We start from the raw sequence: 17,217 nt of genomic DNA, 5'->3' as shown, positions 1-17,217 counted from the left end.
TCGGTGAGGTCATCCAACCATCTCATCCTCTGTCATACCCTTCTGCTCCTGCCTTCTGTCTTTCCCGGCATCAGGGTCTTTGCCATTGAGTCAGTTCTTTGCATCAGGTGGCCAAAGTATTGGAGTTTCAGCTTCAGCATCAGTCCTTCCAACGAATATTCAGGACTGATTTCCTGTAGCATTGACTGGTTTGATCTCCTTGCAGTCCAAGGGACTTTCAAGAGTCTTCTCCAGCACCACAGTTCAAAAGCATCAATTCTTTGGCGCTCAGCTTTCTTTATAGTCCAACTCTCACATCCATATGTGACGATTGGAAAAACCATAGCTTTGACTAGATGGACCTTTGTCAGCAAAGTAATGTCTCTGATTTTAATACACTGTCTTGGTTGGTCATAGCTTTTCTTCCAAGGAGCTAGCATCTTTTAATTTTATGGCTGCACTCACCATCTACAGTGATTTTGCTATGAAGTGATGGGACCACATGCCATGAACTTAGTTTTCTGAATGTTGAGTTTTAAGCCAACTTTTTCACTCTCTTCTTTCACTTTTATCAAGAGGCTCTTTAGTTCTTTACTTTCTGTCATAAGAATGGTATCATCTGTGTATCTGAGGTTATTGATATTTCTCCTGGCAGTCTTGATTCCAGCTTCTGCTTCATCAGGCCAGCATTTCTCATATACTCTGCGTATAAGTTAAATAATCAGGGTGAAAATATACAACTTTGATGTACTCCTTTCCCGATTTGGAACCAGTCTGTTGTTCCATGTCCCATTCTTACTGTTGCTTCTTGACCTGCATACAGATTTCTCAGGAGGCAGGTAAATTTTCCAGTTTGTTGTGATCCACACAGTCAAAGGCTTTGGTGTAGTCAATAAAGCAGAAGTACTTGCTTTACTTCTTGCTTTTTCTTGCAGAACTCTCTTCCTTTTTCGATGATCCAACGGATGTTGGCAATTTGATCTCTGGTTATTCTGCCTTTTCTAAATCCAGCTTTAACATCTGGAAGTTCACAGTTCATGGCTTGGAGAATTTTGAGCATTACTTTGCTAGCATGTGAGATGAGTGCAATTGTTGTGTGATACTTTGAACATTCTTTGTCATAGCTTTTCTTTGGGATTAGAATGAAAACTGACCTTTTCCAGTTTTTTGGAATTTCCTCAAATTCCAAAACAAATTTGAGTTTTCCAAATTTGCTGGCATATTGGGTGCAGCACTTTCACAGTATCATCTTTTAGGATTTGAAATAGCTCAACTGGAATTCCATCACCTCCACAAGCTTTGTTCGTAGTGATGCTTCCTAAGGCCCACTTAACTTAAGATTCCAGGATGTCTGTTTCTAGGGAAGTGATCACACCATTGTGGTTATCTGGGTCATGAAGATCTTTTTGTATAGTTCTTCTGTGTATTCTTGCCACCTCTTCTTAATATCTTTTGCTTCTGTTAGGTCCATACCATTTCTGTCCTTTATTATGCCTGTCTCTGTATGAAAAGTTCTCTTGGTATCACTGATTTTCTTGGAGAGATTTCTAGTCTTTCCAATTCTGTTGTTTTCTTCTATTTCTTTGCATTGATCCCGAGGAAGGCTTTCTTATCTCTCCCTGCTATTCTTTGGAGATGTGCATTCAAATGGTTGTATCTTCCCTTTTCTCCATTGCCTTTCACTTCTCTTCTATTTTCAGCTATTTGTAAAGCCTCCTCAGACAACCATTGTGCCTTTTTGCATTTCTTTTCTTGGGAATGGTCTTGATCACTGCCTCCTGTACAGTGTTACAAACCTCCATCCATAGTTCTTCAGGCGCTCTATCAGATCTAATCCTTTGCATCTAGTTTTTACTTCCATTGTATAATTGTAAGGGATTTGATTTAGATCATACCTGAATGCTGTAGTGGTTTTCCTACTTTCTTCAATTTCAGTCTGAATTTGGCAATAAGGAGTTCATGATCTGAGCCACAGTCAGCTCCCGGTCTTATTTTTGCTGACTGTATAGAGCTTCTCCATCTTTGGCTGCGGAGAATATAATCAATCTGATTTCGTTGTTGACCATCTGGTGATGTCCATGTGCAGAGTCTTGTCTTGTGTTGTTGGAAGAGGGTGTTTGCTATGACCAGTGCATTCTCTTGGCAAAACTCTGTCAGCCTTTGCCCTGCTTCATTTGTACTCCAAGGCCAAATTTGCCTGTTACTTCAGGTATCTCTTGATTTGCTACTTTTGCATCCCAGTCCCCTGTAATGAAAAGGACATCTTTTTTGGGTGTTAGTTCTAGAAGATCTTATAGGTCTTCATAGAACCGTTCAACCTCAGCTTCTTCAGCTACTGGTCGGGGCATAGACCTGGATTACTGTGATATTGAATGGTCTGCCTTGGAAACAAACAGAGATCATTCTGTCATTTTTGAGACTGCATCCAAGTACTGCATTTCAGACTCTTTTGTTGACCATGATGGCTACTCCATTTCTTCTAAGGGATTCTTGCCCAGAATAGTAGATATAATGGTCATCTGAGTTAAATTCGCCCATTCAAGTCCATTTTAGTTCACTGATTCCTAAAATGCTGATGTTCACTCTTACCATCTCCTATTTGACCACTTCCAATTTTCCTTGATTCATGGACCTGACATTCCAGGATCCTGTGCAATATTGTTCTTTACAGCATCAGACTTTTCTTCCATCACCAGTCACATCTGCAACTGGGCGTTGTTTTCACTTGGCTCTGTCGCTTCATTCTTTCTGGTTTTATTTCTCCACTCTTCTCTAGTAGCATACTGTGCACCTATCAACCTGGGGAGTTCATCTTTCAGCGTCATATCTTTTTGCCTTTACATACTTTTCTCAAGGCAAGAATAGTGAAGTGGCTTGCCATTGACCTCTCCAGTGGACCACCTTTTGTCAGAACTCTCCACCATGACTTGTCCAAAGAGACTGTCTTTTCTCCAGTGTACGTTCTTGCCTCGTTTTAATTGGCCGTAGGTACATGAGTTTATTTCCGAGCTTTCTATCCTGTTCCGTTGATCTGCATTTCTATTTTTGTGCCAGTGCCATACTGCTTTGATGTCTAGCTTTGTAGTATAATTTGAAGTCAGGGAGCCTGATTCCTCCAGATCAATTTTTCATTCTCAGGATTGCTTTAGCTATTCAGGGTCTTTTGTGTTTCCATACAAGTTTTAACATTTTTTGTTCCAGTTCTGTGAAGAAAAATGCCATTGGTCATTTGATAGGGATTGCACTCAATGTGTAGAATGCTTTGGGCGGTATAGTCCTTTTGACAATATTGATTCTTCCCATTCAAGAACATGGTATATCTTTCCATCTGTTTGTCTCATTTTCAGTTTCTTTCATTAGCATCTTATAATTTTCAGAGTACAGGTTTGTTGTCTCCTTAGGTAGGTTTATTCCTAGGTATTTTATTCTTTCTGATGTGATAATAAATGGAACTCTTTTCCTTAATTTCTCTTCCTGATCTTCAAATGTTAGTATAAAACATTTCTGTGTATTAATTTTATATTCTGCAATCTTACTGAACTCATTGATGAACTCTAGTAGTTCTCTGGTAGCATCTTTAAGATATTCCATGTATTGTTTTCATGTCAGCTGCAAACTGTGACAGTTTTACTTCTTTTCTAATTTTGATTCCTTTTATTTCTTTTTCTTTTCTGAGTGCCATGGCTAAAACTAAGCCTGAAAGCCTTATATAGGAAGGCTTACTACTGCATTTTTAATAGTGAAAAGCCAGAAATAACCAAAGGTAAACTCCACATGGGAAGAGTCAAGTAAACTATAATATATTCACTTGACAAAGTATTATATGGTGATTGGATGTATACATATATTAAATGTATACATATATTAAATAGATGTATATAGAGATTGATATTTATCTCATACCAGGCATAAAAAACACTACTGTACATCATCTGTGAATAGAGAACAGAGATACAGAAATGTAACAACTTCTTCACAGGTACTCTGTATAGGTTGTTGGATTTTACATGATTTTTTTTCCGTTTGCTAATTTTTCATTGTATATATTTGTGGGAAAGAAAAATATATTAAATGAAGATGCAGACACCTAGTAATTAGGATGGAGAAGGCAATGGCACCCCACTCCAGTACTTTTGCCTGGAAAATCCCATGGGCGGAGGAGCCTGCTAGGCTGAAGTCCATGGGGTCGCTAAGAGTTGGACACGACTGAGCGTGTCCACTTTCACTTTTCACTTTCATGCATTGGAGAAGGAAATGGCAACCCACTCCAGTGTTCTTGCCTGGAGAATCCCAGGGACGGAGGAGCCTGGTGGGCTGCCGTCTATGGGGTCGCACAGAGTCGGACACGACTGAAGTGACTTAGCAGTAGCAGTAGCAGTAATTAGGAGGTGAGAACCATGCCCACTTCAATCTGGACACCTCGCTGGCCAGTGCAGATCTGGCTGAGCTGCAGGGTGTCTGTCTTCATGGAGTTTGTTCTGTTGGGGAGGCAGGCCAGAAGATGTTAATTACTGAGTTTGTTTTTAATTACAATATAGTTAATTTACAACATTGTGTTAGTTTCAGATGTACAGCAAAGTGATTCAGTTACACATATATATGTTCTTTGCTATCATAGGTTACTATAGGATACTGACTACAGTTCCCTGGGCTATGTAAAAGGGGAGGGCAGGGGAGGCTGCTGTGGAAGCCTCGAGCAAGGATATTTAACCAAGCAGGAATTGAGGGAAAGTCCCCCAGATGCAGTGACATTGGAGTGAGACTGGTATGGTAGGCTGAGGAGGAACCACATCAGGGAGGCAGGCTGGACAGAGTTTCACACGGAGGTCACGGCCTGTGCAGAAAGAGGCGCAAAGTCAAGAGATTGGCCTGTTCCGGGAACCTCTATAAGTTCAGGACTGTGGGAGCAAAGGGGAGTCAGCAAAGGGGAGAGGGTGGACCAGAATGTAAGATGATAATCAGACACGTAAACCACAGTAAGGAATTGGGGTTTTATCCTCAGGGCAAGAGGAGATTGACATGAGCAGATTTAATTAAAAAAAAAAAAATTCCCTCCATTCAACCACACTGGACGGATAGATATAAGAGGTGGTAAGCATGTACACAGGGAATCTGGCAGGAGGGAGGGAAGGGACAGAGGCTCATAAATGCAGCCGGAAGGCTTACTTTTGTATGACGATGACTCCTAGATTGCTAGTTTGGAGATTAAAGGTATAGTAAGAACTCAACCCTATAAAGAATTTTTAATTTAAAATCTAATTACACAGCAAAAAGAAAATTCATTTATTTTAGAAATCTTTAGGACAAATACATCCTAGGTGAGTCCCTTGGGTGAATGTTATACCATGAAAATGTCATGCACTCCTAAAATTGTGCAAAATCCAAAATGCTAACAGTTTTCCTGTAAAAGGAGAAGAAAGAGGAAGGCGGAAAAGAAAAAATAACATTTGGTTTGGTGACAGATCTCCTTCTGTCACTGTGAGTTCCTTGATAGGCACAGGGCCTGGCACACGGCAGGGCCGCTGGGAGTCCTGAATGAATGAATCAGTGAATGAATGAGCACAAACTGCTGGATTAAAGAAGGTGTTGGAGGATTGTTTTTTGGCCTTTCTCAGTCTTATTATTTTTGTTTCCTGGCAATGCCCACCTCTCCTGCCCGTTCCACATGCCTGTAGCTGACCTGGCTGAAAGTGGGGAGAAAGTGACAGGAAAAGGCTGCCCCTTTATGATGTGAAGTACCGATCATTTCAAAAATTTTTTTCTTTGCATAATTCAAAATTAGGCCAGTTGGAATCTTGCCTCCTTTTCCTGAAAAAGAAAAAAAAAACCTGGCAACCCGGAAAACTTTTATTAGGATATTTGTCATAAATGCTATTTGATTAAAATGTAGACTTTGTGGTAAAACATAACTTCATAAATATGCATTCATGATGCTTCTTATACACATTTCCAAAAGCCAAAAATTGGAAAAGGCCACATTCCCAGAAAGGGAAAGGGAAACCACAATTTGGTGAACTGTTGGGTTTCAGGTACTATGATGACCCTCTTCATCGATACAGACAAGGACACTGAGGCTGTGTATGTTCAGAGCCCTGTGGTTCATGGCAAACCCTAAACTTGAACTCAGCTCTGTCTGACTTCAAAGCTCTTGCTCCTTGTGCCCTCCCTTTTTGCTTCTTTGTTATAAAAATAAATATTTTTAAAATCTATATAGGTCTGTAGGCATGAGGACAGTAGATAAAACCCTAATTAGGAAGGTAGTCTAAGCAAAAGTCCTTTGCTTGACAGGTATCGTGAACTCTTAGAGGGAAAGAAAAGGAAGAAAGATTCTAACTGGGCTTCCCCCTCTTCGCCATAGTCTGTTGTTCATTGGCTCAGTCGGGACCGACTCTTTGCGACCCCATGAACTGCAGTACGCCAGGTTTTCCTGCCTTTTACCATCTCCTGGAGTTTGCTCAAACTCATGTCCATTGAGTTGGTGATGCCGTCCAATCTTAATCTAATCCTTTTTAAAACTTTTTTTCATGAGCAAACAGGAATTTGCCTTCCCTCAGGGTTTCGTGCTGTGATCGTGGAAGACCTCTTTTCCACCCTCACGCTGAGCTGTTTTCCAAGTCAACTGATTTCATTCTTACAGTTGTATCAATGGATTGTTTCTCTTTTTCTAAGAGAGCTTTTATCTTGAGTTTTCTTCCTCGTTTTCAATGCTGCTGACCCGACCGCCACCCTCACCCCACACACACACACATGGTGTCGTGGGGACAAGTATTACACTTTCTCACAGGACTGTCTGCTGGCCCTGATACTCTGAGGCTCTCTGTTGCGCATTTGTCACAGTTGATGATGATGTTTCCATCTGCCAGGCATATGGAATTGGTGGTGCTCAGCACATCTTTGTTCCAGCCTGGTCCCAGGGAATATTTTGGAACCGTCTTGTAAATTCTCCTTATCATCTCCTGCGCCCTCATTATGTGCTATCTCTACTGTAGTGGCTATGGAAATCTGCCTTGGAGTCTAATTAATGAAGTCTGTCTTCCCTCTTCAACTCAAAACTCTGTGCCTCAGGAGGCCAGAACTGGGTCTCATATATGGGCCCCTCATGGGCCTCTCCCTTGGCCCCACCAGGGAAAGCATGGAACCCATCGCCGTGCTGGTTTGAGTCATCTTGTTGGCTTGGCTCCTGTGCTGTCATTCTTGATCATTCTGTGCATGCAACTGAAGAAGTTCGGAAAACAGATTAATTGAAGAGGGGGCATTGTGTGCTACCATTGTTATGAGAACCCCAAATAGAATATCCCCACAGAGTTTTCACGGGGTGAGTTTTTATTTCTCTTGGATGATATTTTTGAAGCCAGTTTGGAGTCCCACATTATTCTAACCACATTTTATATAAACATAAATCAGCCACAGTTAACACTTTAAAAGAGTTTTTAGGAATTTGTCATCTAGATTTTTCTCAGATAATCCCAGCTGTGATGAACAGGCTGTGGTCAGCTTCAGAAACAGTAGTAATACTAAACAGTAACAATACTGTCTGACACTTAAAGTGGAGTTAGGAACTGAGCAACTGTCATTTGGTCAAAGCTGGGACAGCCCCACAGCCCTCCAGGTTGATAGGCTGTGGTGGAAATGTTGGGACTCTCTCTGCTAGTTTTCAGAATACTTACAGAGCCACTTTCCCTCCAGATATATTTGAAATTTGGGCTTCCCTGGTAGCTCTGATGGTAAAGAATCTGCCTGCCAAATGCAGGAGACACGGGTTCAATCCCTGGGTCGGGAAGATCTCCTGGAGGAGGAAATGGCAACCCACTCCTGTATTTTGACCTGGAGAATCCCATGGACAGAGGAGCCTGGCAGGCTACAGTCCATGGGGTCACAAAGAGTCGGCACGGCTGAGCGACTAACACACGCACATGAAAGGAACACCCTTGAATTCAACTCAAAAAACGTTTATTGGGCATCTACTCTACACCCCAGGCTTCATGAGACGTGATTTTCTGCCAACTGCAGCTCACATTTCTAACTAAATTTGGTAAGGAAGTTCCAGTGAAAATGAACGTGGGAGCAGAAGACAGATGTGCCTAGAAGAGGGTCAAAATGAAGAAAAGGACCACTTAGGCACTGGTGTGATTTGGTCCTGGTTCTAAAAACACACCCATAGGAAAATGACGTTGGACGGCTCTGTCCTCCAGGGAGAACGGCGTTCAGCTGTGGTTTGTGATTCCACTGTTTTTGGGTCTTTTTCAGGTAAGCCGAAACTTTGAGCTGGTTGGACGGGTTAACTTGGATCAGCTGGAACAGATGAAGGAGAAGATGGAGAGCTCTAGCAGTGATGATGAAGACAAGGAAGAAGAAATGAACAGCAAGGCTGATGACAGAGGTTGGTCCCGTCCCTGCCCCCTGAGCCCCAGATGGCATGCAGCCTGGCCGTGGGGAGACAGAAGGGAGGCAGAAGGTTGTTGGAGGAGGAACAGAAGGAATGATCCTTCTTCGTTAAGTAGCAGAACAGACTGGCTGCAACACGTCAGGGGCCATGTCTTTGTAAACTATTACCAGCTAGAGAATCTCCAAGGAAAACAGACGTTTTCTCTTTAACTGTAGATATACATTTGTTAAAAAATACATGGCGATGATTTGTTTTTATTCAGGAAAACTGTTATCTGGGGAATCTGCAGAGTAAGGACAGACAGCAAGATGGATGGCCCTGTAAAAGCTATCGAGGAATGTAAATGAATTTCCAGTTGAATGCTTATTTAAAATTGCTGCTGCTGGGGTGTCTTTTGCTGGGGTTGGGGGGAGGGAGCCACAGAGGGCTTGAGCCTGAGGTCCGAACCCCTCCACGTGTCCTTCTGCATGGCCCTCCTCTTAACCCCCTGGCTTACTGCTTTTGCTTTGTAAAGAGAGAGAGAGAGAAAGGAGACCAGTGGCATTTGACTGTCTTTACAGGGGATAGTAGTCAAAGTTTTGAGGGACTTTTATACTGGTTTTCAACTTGCTGTGATCCCGTAATTATTTTCAAAATGAAATTTTTTGATGTTTAGCTGTAGACATACATTTACATGATCTAGAGTTGGTATTCTGTATTGTTCGACATAGAATATTGTGGAAAAACCAAGATACTACCTAAAGAATATAGATTGGGATATCTTACTGTAGTTATTGCAGACCTATCAAAAGCACAGGGATAACCTAAACCTGAGAAATAAATATGTCATCCCATTGATGGGGAGAATGGTATTAGTGGCCATTGCGGAACACCATTATGGACCAAGCCCAGTGTCAGTGGGTTTTATTTAATCTTATATACAGTTAGAGGGCTCTGCAGTTGGTTTCTATGGATTTGGCTCCCAGTTCTGCTGCTTTTTAGTTATATGACTTTGGGTAAATTATTTTATTTCCTGCACATTCATCATCCTAATAATAACAACTTCCTAGGGTCACTTCCTTAGGGTCACGTAAATCTTAAATGAGATAGCACACAAACATTATTAGTCCAGTTCCTGGAACACAGTAACCACTTAATAATGACGATAAAACCCTGCAGTGTAGATGGCATTATTGACATTTTACAAGTAGGGAAATAAAAGCCCAGAATATTTAAGAGCGTGTTCAAAGTTAAAACAAAAACACTGGAGGTTGGGGTTAAGTCTTCTGGCTCCAAAGGCAAAGTGTCTTTACATGCTGTGCCACGTCCCCTACCCTTTGTGGATGTTCTTCATCGATGGGAACCTGGCCCTGAATTCCGTCAATTCAGTGGTCTTTGGGGCCTCATGGTAAGGCTTCCTTTTGTGGAATTGCTTGGGTTTTCTTGCTAGTCATTCTGCCAGCCTAGAAAGCCGACTTGGTGGTCATTTTCTTCCAAGGTTCTCCCTCTTCTTTTTCTTGATTCTTCCTGATTTCCACACCATGCCTCCATATTTTATCTCCGCTATAGTAGGAGACCACAGCTAAGTGATGATCCAGTTTGGCTTCTGAACCCCCATGCCTGTGATCAGTGGATAGATAGAGTACCCACACCATATAGACTGATTGCCCTTGTAAAGTTACGACTTTTATTAGTAGGGGCACAGTGATCTATTTCTTACAACGGCTGTGATTCAAGGAGCATGGGTTTTAAATTTTCTCTTCCTTCTTTCTTAAAAAGCATTTCACAAATATGTCCTTAGCGATGAATTCTTTAACGTCGTCTGTGCATTGTTAACAGAGTTCTCTCAAAGAGGAAGCTTGTGGCAGAGGGCACACAGGCTCCTTGTCTTCACAGGGCTCTGTGCCCCACCATCCCTCCCCAGGAAATGAATTATTCCTCATTGGAGACCATGACTTTTTAATCTCTAGAACCAAGCATGCATGGTTTTACAGGATTTAAGCATCGCAGAGGCAAGAAGCCCTGTTAGTCCTCCCCTCCCCTGTGCCACGTCCAAAATAATAGCATAGACGATGAGAAGAGAGGGCAGCTAGATGTGCACGGCGCCAGTCATGATTCCTTGACCGCCCAGCCCAGCCGCCCCCTCGCACTGGCACTGTGGCATCAGACCAGCTCAGTTTGCCTGTGAAGAACTTCATGGTGTCTGATCGCTTCTCCCTAGAAAGCGCAGCCTCCACATTCATGAGCCTTAACCTCATGGGGAGAAAAGACTTGGGGGTGGAGAAGCCTGTGTTCCTCTCTCAGAGGGCTGGGGATTTACATGAGTAACTTCCAGTCATGTTAATGGGGAAAACCTTCCCGTCCCCCTCGTTGATTTTTGAAAGAACAGCCTCCTTTGTCTCATCGCCTTGGAATCAATTTTCCACCATCTAGGTGTATTCTTGCCAACAAGAAGAAACGGCACACAGTAGCCTCGGGGTGTTTTTGCCAGACGTTCTGTCTTCCAGGAGTAGAGAGAGCGGGAGGTGGCGTTAGCACAGCTCTGGGGCTAATGGAAGCCATTTGATGTGTGACAGGTAATGATTGGCCTCCTCCTTTGAGGATGAAACAGCATGAGCCGTTGGAAAGAATAGATGGTTGGTTTCATGTTTCCTCAGGGTAAGCAAGTGAGTGTGCCAGGAGCAGGCCCCCTTGTTGGCAGCAGAGACCCTCGTCAGGCGCTCCATTCGGGGGGCTCATGTCCTTGGAGCTACCCCGTGCCCAGCGTGCCTTCCCAGCACGAGAATCCAGGAGAGGCCTGACCATGGCCACACGGCAGGTCCTGCCTCAGAAGGCAGCTCGGAGGGACTTTGAAAGGGAAGAAACCAGGCATGAAGAAATCAAATGCGCCCAAGCAGTGTCCTCCCCACCCCCTCTCATTATGCAGTTGGGAGGAGTCAGGAAGGCATTCTGTTGATTTCTTGCCCAAGATAATCCCTGCTAAGGAATTAATGCGCAGAGCAGATGGTGCTGTCTCATTTCCAATGAAAAGAATCAAGGAAGATAGTCTGTGCAATTATTTTTAATGGCTTGTGTGGTGATCTTCTTAATTTGTGAGAAAATGTTTCATCTTTTGTTAGAACTGGCCCCATTCACAGTGCTTTTTGTGCTGCAGATGAAGGCAGCTCAGAGACACCTAGCCTGTTAACATCATCCTGAGGATTTTTTTTTATTAGATGGAGTATTTCAACCAGGAGACACCTTCCTGTAACACCTCGTGAGTCCAGGCACACGGTGATCAGAGGGCCAGAGATGAGCAGCGTTTGTCTGTGAGCCCTCACTCTCCGGCATGGCTGCAGAGCCGTCTAGGTCCTGCTGTTTATTACCCATGTGAAGATCTGGCCCTCTCCGCTATAATGAAAGACATATGGGCTTGGGACCCAGGATAACACAAAGGCCATATAAGCTCTCGTCTTTGAGTTTGCCAGGAGGCGGGGCCTCCAAACAATGAGCCAGTCAGTCCCCATTTAGCAGGCCCCTCAGGGCCGAGGAGGAAGTAAAACGATAGTCACCACTTGATTACAACAGACCTGTCCAGAAAGGCGTCTGCACATCCCCATGTTCAAGAATACACCGATGGAGCGCAGAATCCCCTCAGACTAGCTGAAGACACGCTTTCACATCCCCGTCTCCCGCCGCGTTCCTGCTCGGTTCTCTGCTTTTGGGGCTCGTTTAGGGCTTGCAGCCACCCTGGGAGGTGTGGATTAAGATACCCATGGCAGAGGACCACAAGTGGTGAGCCCTCAGCTTTCCCTGGGCCGTGTGGACAGCTTGAGGCCTTCCTACAACATGACCTGGCCTTGGTGCTTTCAGGAGCCTGTGTTCTTGTTAGTGCGTGGAGAAAACCTGTGTTAAATAGAAAATGAATAGGTGCTGAACTGTGAGGCACCGAGACAGAGCACCACAGGAGAGAGAGAGCTGATAGAAGAAAATGCTCAGACGCCATTGGGATGAACGGAAGGGGTTCTTAAGGCAAGACAAACTTGGGTTATTGGTGACAGAAACAGTTGGGAGGTGGAGAGAGGTGGGGATGCCTAGGGCCTGGGAACAGTTCTCGAGAGTTTCAAGAAACAATCCTTTGGTGAAAGGCCAGCAGGAGAAAGAGTAAGGAATCTGGGAATGGGAGGAGGCTCCTAATGAATATTGACTTCTCTTCTGCCCCTCCAGCTCACAGGTAATACACCTGCTTTCTCCTCACAGATCTCTTGAGGTTTTCGGACCGTGGGGCTGCTATCAACACTGAGAAGCGTTTTCCGTGTGAATTTTGCGGACGGGCGTTTTCCCAGGGCTCTGAGTGGGAAAGGCACGTGCTGAGACACGGCATGTAAGTCCCGCGAAGGCCTTCGCTCATCGTGCGAGGTGGCGGTGGCTCCTGACAATACGTAGACCCCCGTGTGTCACACTTGCGGGTCCGGGAGGAGAGGCAGTTGGTCACGAACTGGGTTTCTCCCTTTCCGCTGGTTTTTAAAATGGTCACCCAGACACGAGTCACAGGAGGAGAGATCGTCTTTACGAATGACAGATCCCGCTCAAGCCCTCGTGTAGAGCGCTCTCTCCAGCCCGTGTCCCTTCAGCTTTCGTTAGCATGACGTTCTCTGTAGAGCGTGGACCGGGGTCCAGAGATCTGGCTTCTGTTCCTGCCTCTGTGATGACTCACTCCCCGAGTGGCCTTGAACCTTCCCACGCACCTCTTGGTGCCTTCAATGCTCTGCCTCGGGGACAGAGCCTGCTTCTGCCTGCCTCCCAGGTAGGTGGGGGCACACTGCAGAACACTCGTAAGACCCTGAACGTAGCACTGTCCCCCAGACAAGGCACTTCCAGGCCAGCAGATGCTGCGATAGCCTAGGAGTTGGTCCCTTAAGCAGAAAATGCCCAGAAATAGGTAGCATCTAGACTTCAGAGAATGTAACTAAGCTTCCCAGAATATAACTAGGATGAGACACGGGTCTCATCTCCAGGTTCTTGCTTTTTGTTCCCTTCTATGGGTCTTTCCGTTAACTCTTTAATACCCGAGTTGCGCTTTCAGTCCTGATAGGTATAGCAAATCTGCATTTTCTAGGTTCCTCTGATGGATCTGAGCATGACAGTTCTTGCTATGACCACTTATGACTTTGTTGTTCCCAGTATAGGAGGGAACATAAGATCATTATGTTGCTCTAGAAGCAAAGAATGATGTAATCAAAACATAGTATAATGGATAGGGCTTCCCTGCTGGCTCAGATGTTAAAGAATCCTCCGTCTGCAATGCAGGAGACCCAGGTTTGATCCCTGGGTTGGGAAGATCCCCTGGAGAAGGAAATGGCAACCCACTCCAGTATTCTTGCCTGGAGAATCCCATGGACAGAGGAGCCTGGCAGGCTACAGTCCACAAGGTCGCAGAGAGTCAGACACGACTAAGCAACCAACGTTTTCACTTTCTTTTCATTTTTATAGATTCAGATTTTTAATAAGATAACCAGAAATATATGCGCTAAGTATAACAGGTAGCAGGGATAAATCACCCATAGTCCAGTCAATTTGTCTGTGGCACTTGTAAGACCCCTAAGACCTTTTTAGGGTCAGAGACATAAGGAGGTGAATGTTTTTTTAACTAGGAAAAAATACATGTACTCACCTGTCACTCCCCATGAATGTTTTCCCAGGGCATTGAATGACACCAAGCAGGTGAGCCGAGAAGAAATCCACCTGAAGGGCAACATGGAGGACAGTATTAAGATGCCCTCTATAGAGGAAAAGGAAGATGATGAAACAATCGGGATAGACTTTTCCTTAAAGAACGAACCAGTAGCCATCTGTGTCGTAGCTGCTGACAAATCTCTCCTGGAGAATGCAGAGGCCAAAAAAGAATAAGCGTTTGGTGAAATTCTTAATCACCCCTTACTTGAACCATGATGAAAAAGAAAAGTGGGAGGGCCGGCTTGGGCTGAGAAGGGGGGGACAGAAAAGAGAAGACAGAACAAAGCTGCTTTTTAGGACTGAACAATCTATTTTCAAAGCACTGGTACCTGTGTGAGTGAGTATGTAAATTAAAGTTATTTAAATGGTTGGAATATGTGGCTCCCTTTTCCATCACTACACCTTTCCTTCCGGATCTTCATCGTGGAAGTTTCGTTTGTTGCGGAAGCACCGGAAGCACCTCCCTTGCACACCTGTGCATCATGGTGGTCTTGGACAGTATGTGGAAACAGAAGCTCCGTGACAGTAGAAGACTTCTCTTAGGGGAACAACTTTTTGACGCACAACTTTTGGTGCGTTTTTCTAGTTTTAATACCTTAAGCTTTTTCAAGACCTAACTGCAGCCGCTTTGGGAAAAAACAAACAGAAAAAAAACAAAAACAAAAAAAAAACCAGAAAACAAAAAAAAAACTGCTTTGCATAAAACAGTCACCTGTTTCCTAGTACCTCAAACTTAACCAAGGGAATTCTCTGCATTTGTCAGTACTACCTGTCGTCATTGTGGTTAAATGTAGAGAGAACTGCTGGGCAAGATGGTGAATGGAGAAAAAAAAAAAAAAAGAGTTTTAAAGAAAGGAACACAAATTGTGCTTAAAATCCCCACGTGGGTTTTATTTCTTAAAATACTGTGATTTTTTTAATTATTTTAGTAAAAAACAAGACAAAAAAAAAGAAACAGACTTTAATTATTAGATAAATGTTTGTGAATTGTCATCCTTTATTCCAGGTAAGCTGTTTATTAGTGTTCAACTATAATTTAGAATTTGGTAGATTTCATGTGAGCTAATTTTAAGGTGACTTTGGAGTTTTGTTTGCCACATGTTTATTTTCTATCAGTTTGAGTGTTACAAACACAGCACAATTCAGTTTTCATATAAATTGTTTTTTGTGTGTGTGTTGTTATTTTGTTTTGATTTGGGGGCAAGGGAGATTTAGTTTTTTGTGAATAGGAATGTTTTTATTTTAAACATGGAAATAACAAAGAAGTTAACGTTTTTTTAATTTAACTAAAGAACCAAACTTTTCGGCACCTCTATGCAGCTTGTGGGCCAGACGAGGAAGTCCTCTTCACCCTTTCGTTGCTGTCAAATTTACACATTATCTGTCTCACACAAATAATCTCTGTTAGGATGGGCTGGCTTTTGTGTGTGATTTCTAAATCTGTGTTCTGTTTTTGTTTGCATTGTGGGGTTTTTTTTGGGGGGAGGGGATTCTCATTTATTTTTCAGGACAAGGGGATGTGTCAAATCCCATCCCTTTGGTGAGAGTGTTCAAGAAATACTTATATCCTACAAGGAGCCTGGAGAACTACTTTTTGTTTTTTTTTTAATCTAGCTGCCAGCTGCTCTGTTTCCCCATATTAGCTTTTTCAGGAGGGAGCAGCTTAGACGAAATCTAAGTCTACATTTATAATACGTTCGGATTGTGAACAAAGGGTTTCGTTCCAAAAAAGTAGAACTTTCCTTGAATCCTAGGTTTTAGAAGCCTGTGTGTGAGAGAGCTTGGATGTATGTGTGGACATGTGTGTGTGTGCAAGTCCTTTGGTTTTCATGTTTCTTTTTGTTTTTGTTTTTTTTAACTTGGAAGGGTTGGGGGAGGGGGGAGAAAGGGAAGGGAATTGCTGAGATGACAGTGTCCCACACAGCTTCAAATAAAATCCATGGAAAGAGATTGCATTTGTGGAATAAGTGCTTACTTGAAAAGCATGTTCTTCTTTTATTTTCTTGCTGTTAAGAATTTTTATTTGTGGGTGTTTGTTTTAATTTAAGTTTTTTTTTTTTTAGGGATGGGGGCCATCATGTGGAAAACCAGAATGTGGGGAAAGTGTGAACTATCTAGACAAAGATTCATTTTGTGTCCATATTTGTTTTTAATTGGCCTCATTTCAAATGTGCTAAACAGTTCCATACCTGGATTGGGTGTTTGTAATGGTTACCAAAAAAAAAAAAAAAAAAAAAAAAAAAGGAAGAAAAAAGGAAATAAAAAAGGAAAAAAAGAAAATAATTGTGACATGCTTTTATCACTACTTTATTTTTCAAATAACATGTAAATATTGTAATCCATTGGATTTTGTTTTGCTAACCTGTTAATAAAAATATGGGACCATTATCCTTTTAACAAGGCTAGAATGTCATTTTTTTTTTCTTTTTTCAAACATATACCTGATATTTTGTGGCCGCACATTTTGGATGCATTATTATAATTCTGTTGACTGTAATGACATAGAATTTACAACATGTTTTTTGTTTAATTTATACAGAGGACATTTTTTTTTCAGAGCTTGAGAGGAGAAAATAAATAGCAAAATGATAACCTATTGACTCCAATAATCAGTGTTTCCCAAAACTTGATAAAAGATAGGGAGATCCTGAGTTCTTGAAGCCAAGGGTTTAAAAAAAAAACAACAAAAAACACACAAGTAGGTTATTCAAGTTGTTTGCAACATACATTTTGTAATGAAATGTGAGAAATTAATAAAGAATTTTTTTCACATGTGTCTATGTGCATCTGTTGTAAATCATTTACAGATATGACTACACATATGAAATGTAGAAATTATATAGCATTGCTTTTTCAATACATGTGCATGAGAGCTATTTCAAACCATTGAATCTAAACCATTATGGAAAACAAAGGTGACTTTAAGGTGAGGTATGAGCTGGGATTTTAAAATGTTAACATTTCTGCATCAGATATTTATAACCAACTGGGGGAATTTTATGAAGGGAATATTTTCTGTCAAAAATGGGAATCAGGGACTTCCCTGGCAGTCTAGTGATAAAGACTCCAAGCTCCCAATGCAGGGGGCATGGGCGCATGGGTTTGATCCCTGACTGGGGAGCTAAGAACGCCCACAAACTGCACGGCGTGGCCAAAAA

At 42.6% G+C, this 17,217-nt stretch overlaps 1 protein-coding gene across 9 annotated transcripts in view; it reads left to right on the top strand.

The window, feature by feature from the left end:
- ZNF462 (zinc finger protein 462) overlaps window positions 1-16,816 on the top strand; it is a 157,654-nt gene extending 140,838 nt beyond the window's left edge. For 7 of the 9 annotated variants that reach the window (XM_070375165.1, XM_070375163.1, XM_070375166.1 and 4 more), the window contains 3 exons: window positions 8,227-8,359; window positions 12,584-12,707; window positions 14,026-15,231. In XM_070375165.1, coding sequence (XP_070231266.1) covers window positions 8,227-8,359; window positions 12,584-12,707; window positions 14,026-14,233 — 465 coding nt within the window. In that variant the 3' untranslated portion in view covers window positions 14,234-15,231. Of the gene's footprint in view, window positions 1-8,226; window positions 8,360-12,583; window positions 13,131-14,025; window positions 15,232-16,122 lie in introns of those variants that run through there. The other 2 variants (XR_011465049.1, XR_011465050.1) reach the window with 2 other exon arrangements.
- Window positions 16,817-17,217: the final 401 nt, after the last annotated feature.

Source organism: Bos mutus, chromosome 8 (genome assembly GCF_027580195.1).
Source record: "Bos mutus isolate GX-2022 chromosome 8, NWIPB_WYAK_1.1, whole genome shotgun sequence".
NCBI classification, from domain to species: domain Eukaryota; kingdom Metazoa; phylum Chordata; class Mammalia; order Artiodactyla; family Bovidae; genus Bos; species Bos mutus.
The sequence above is the reverse complement of the archived record's forward strand: the minus strand, read 5'-3'. Positions and strand labels throughout refer to the sequence as shown.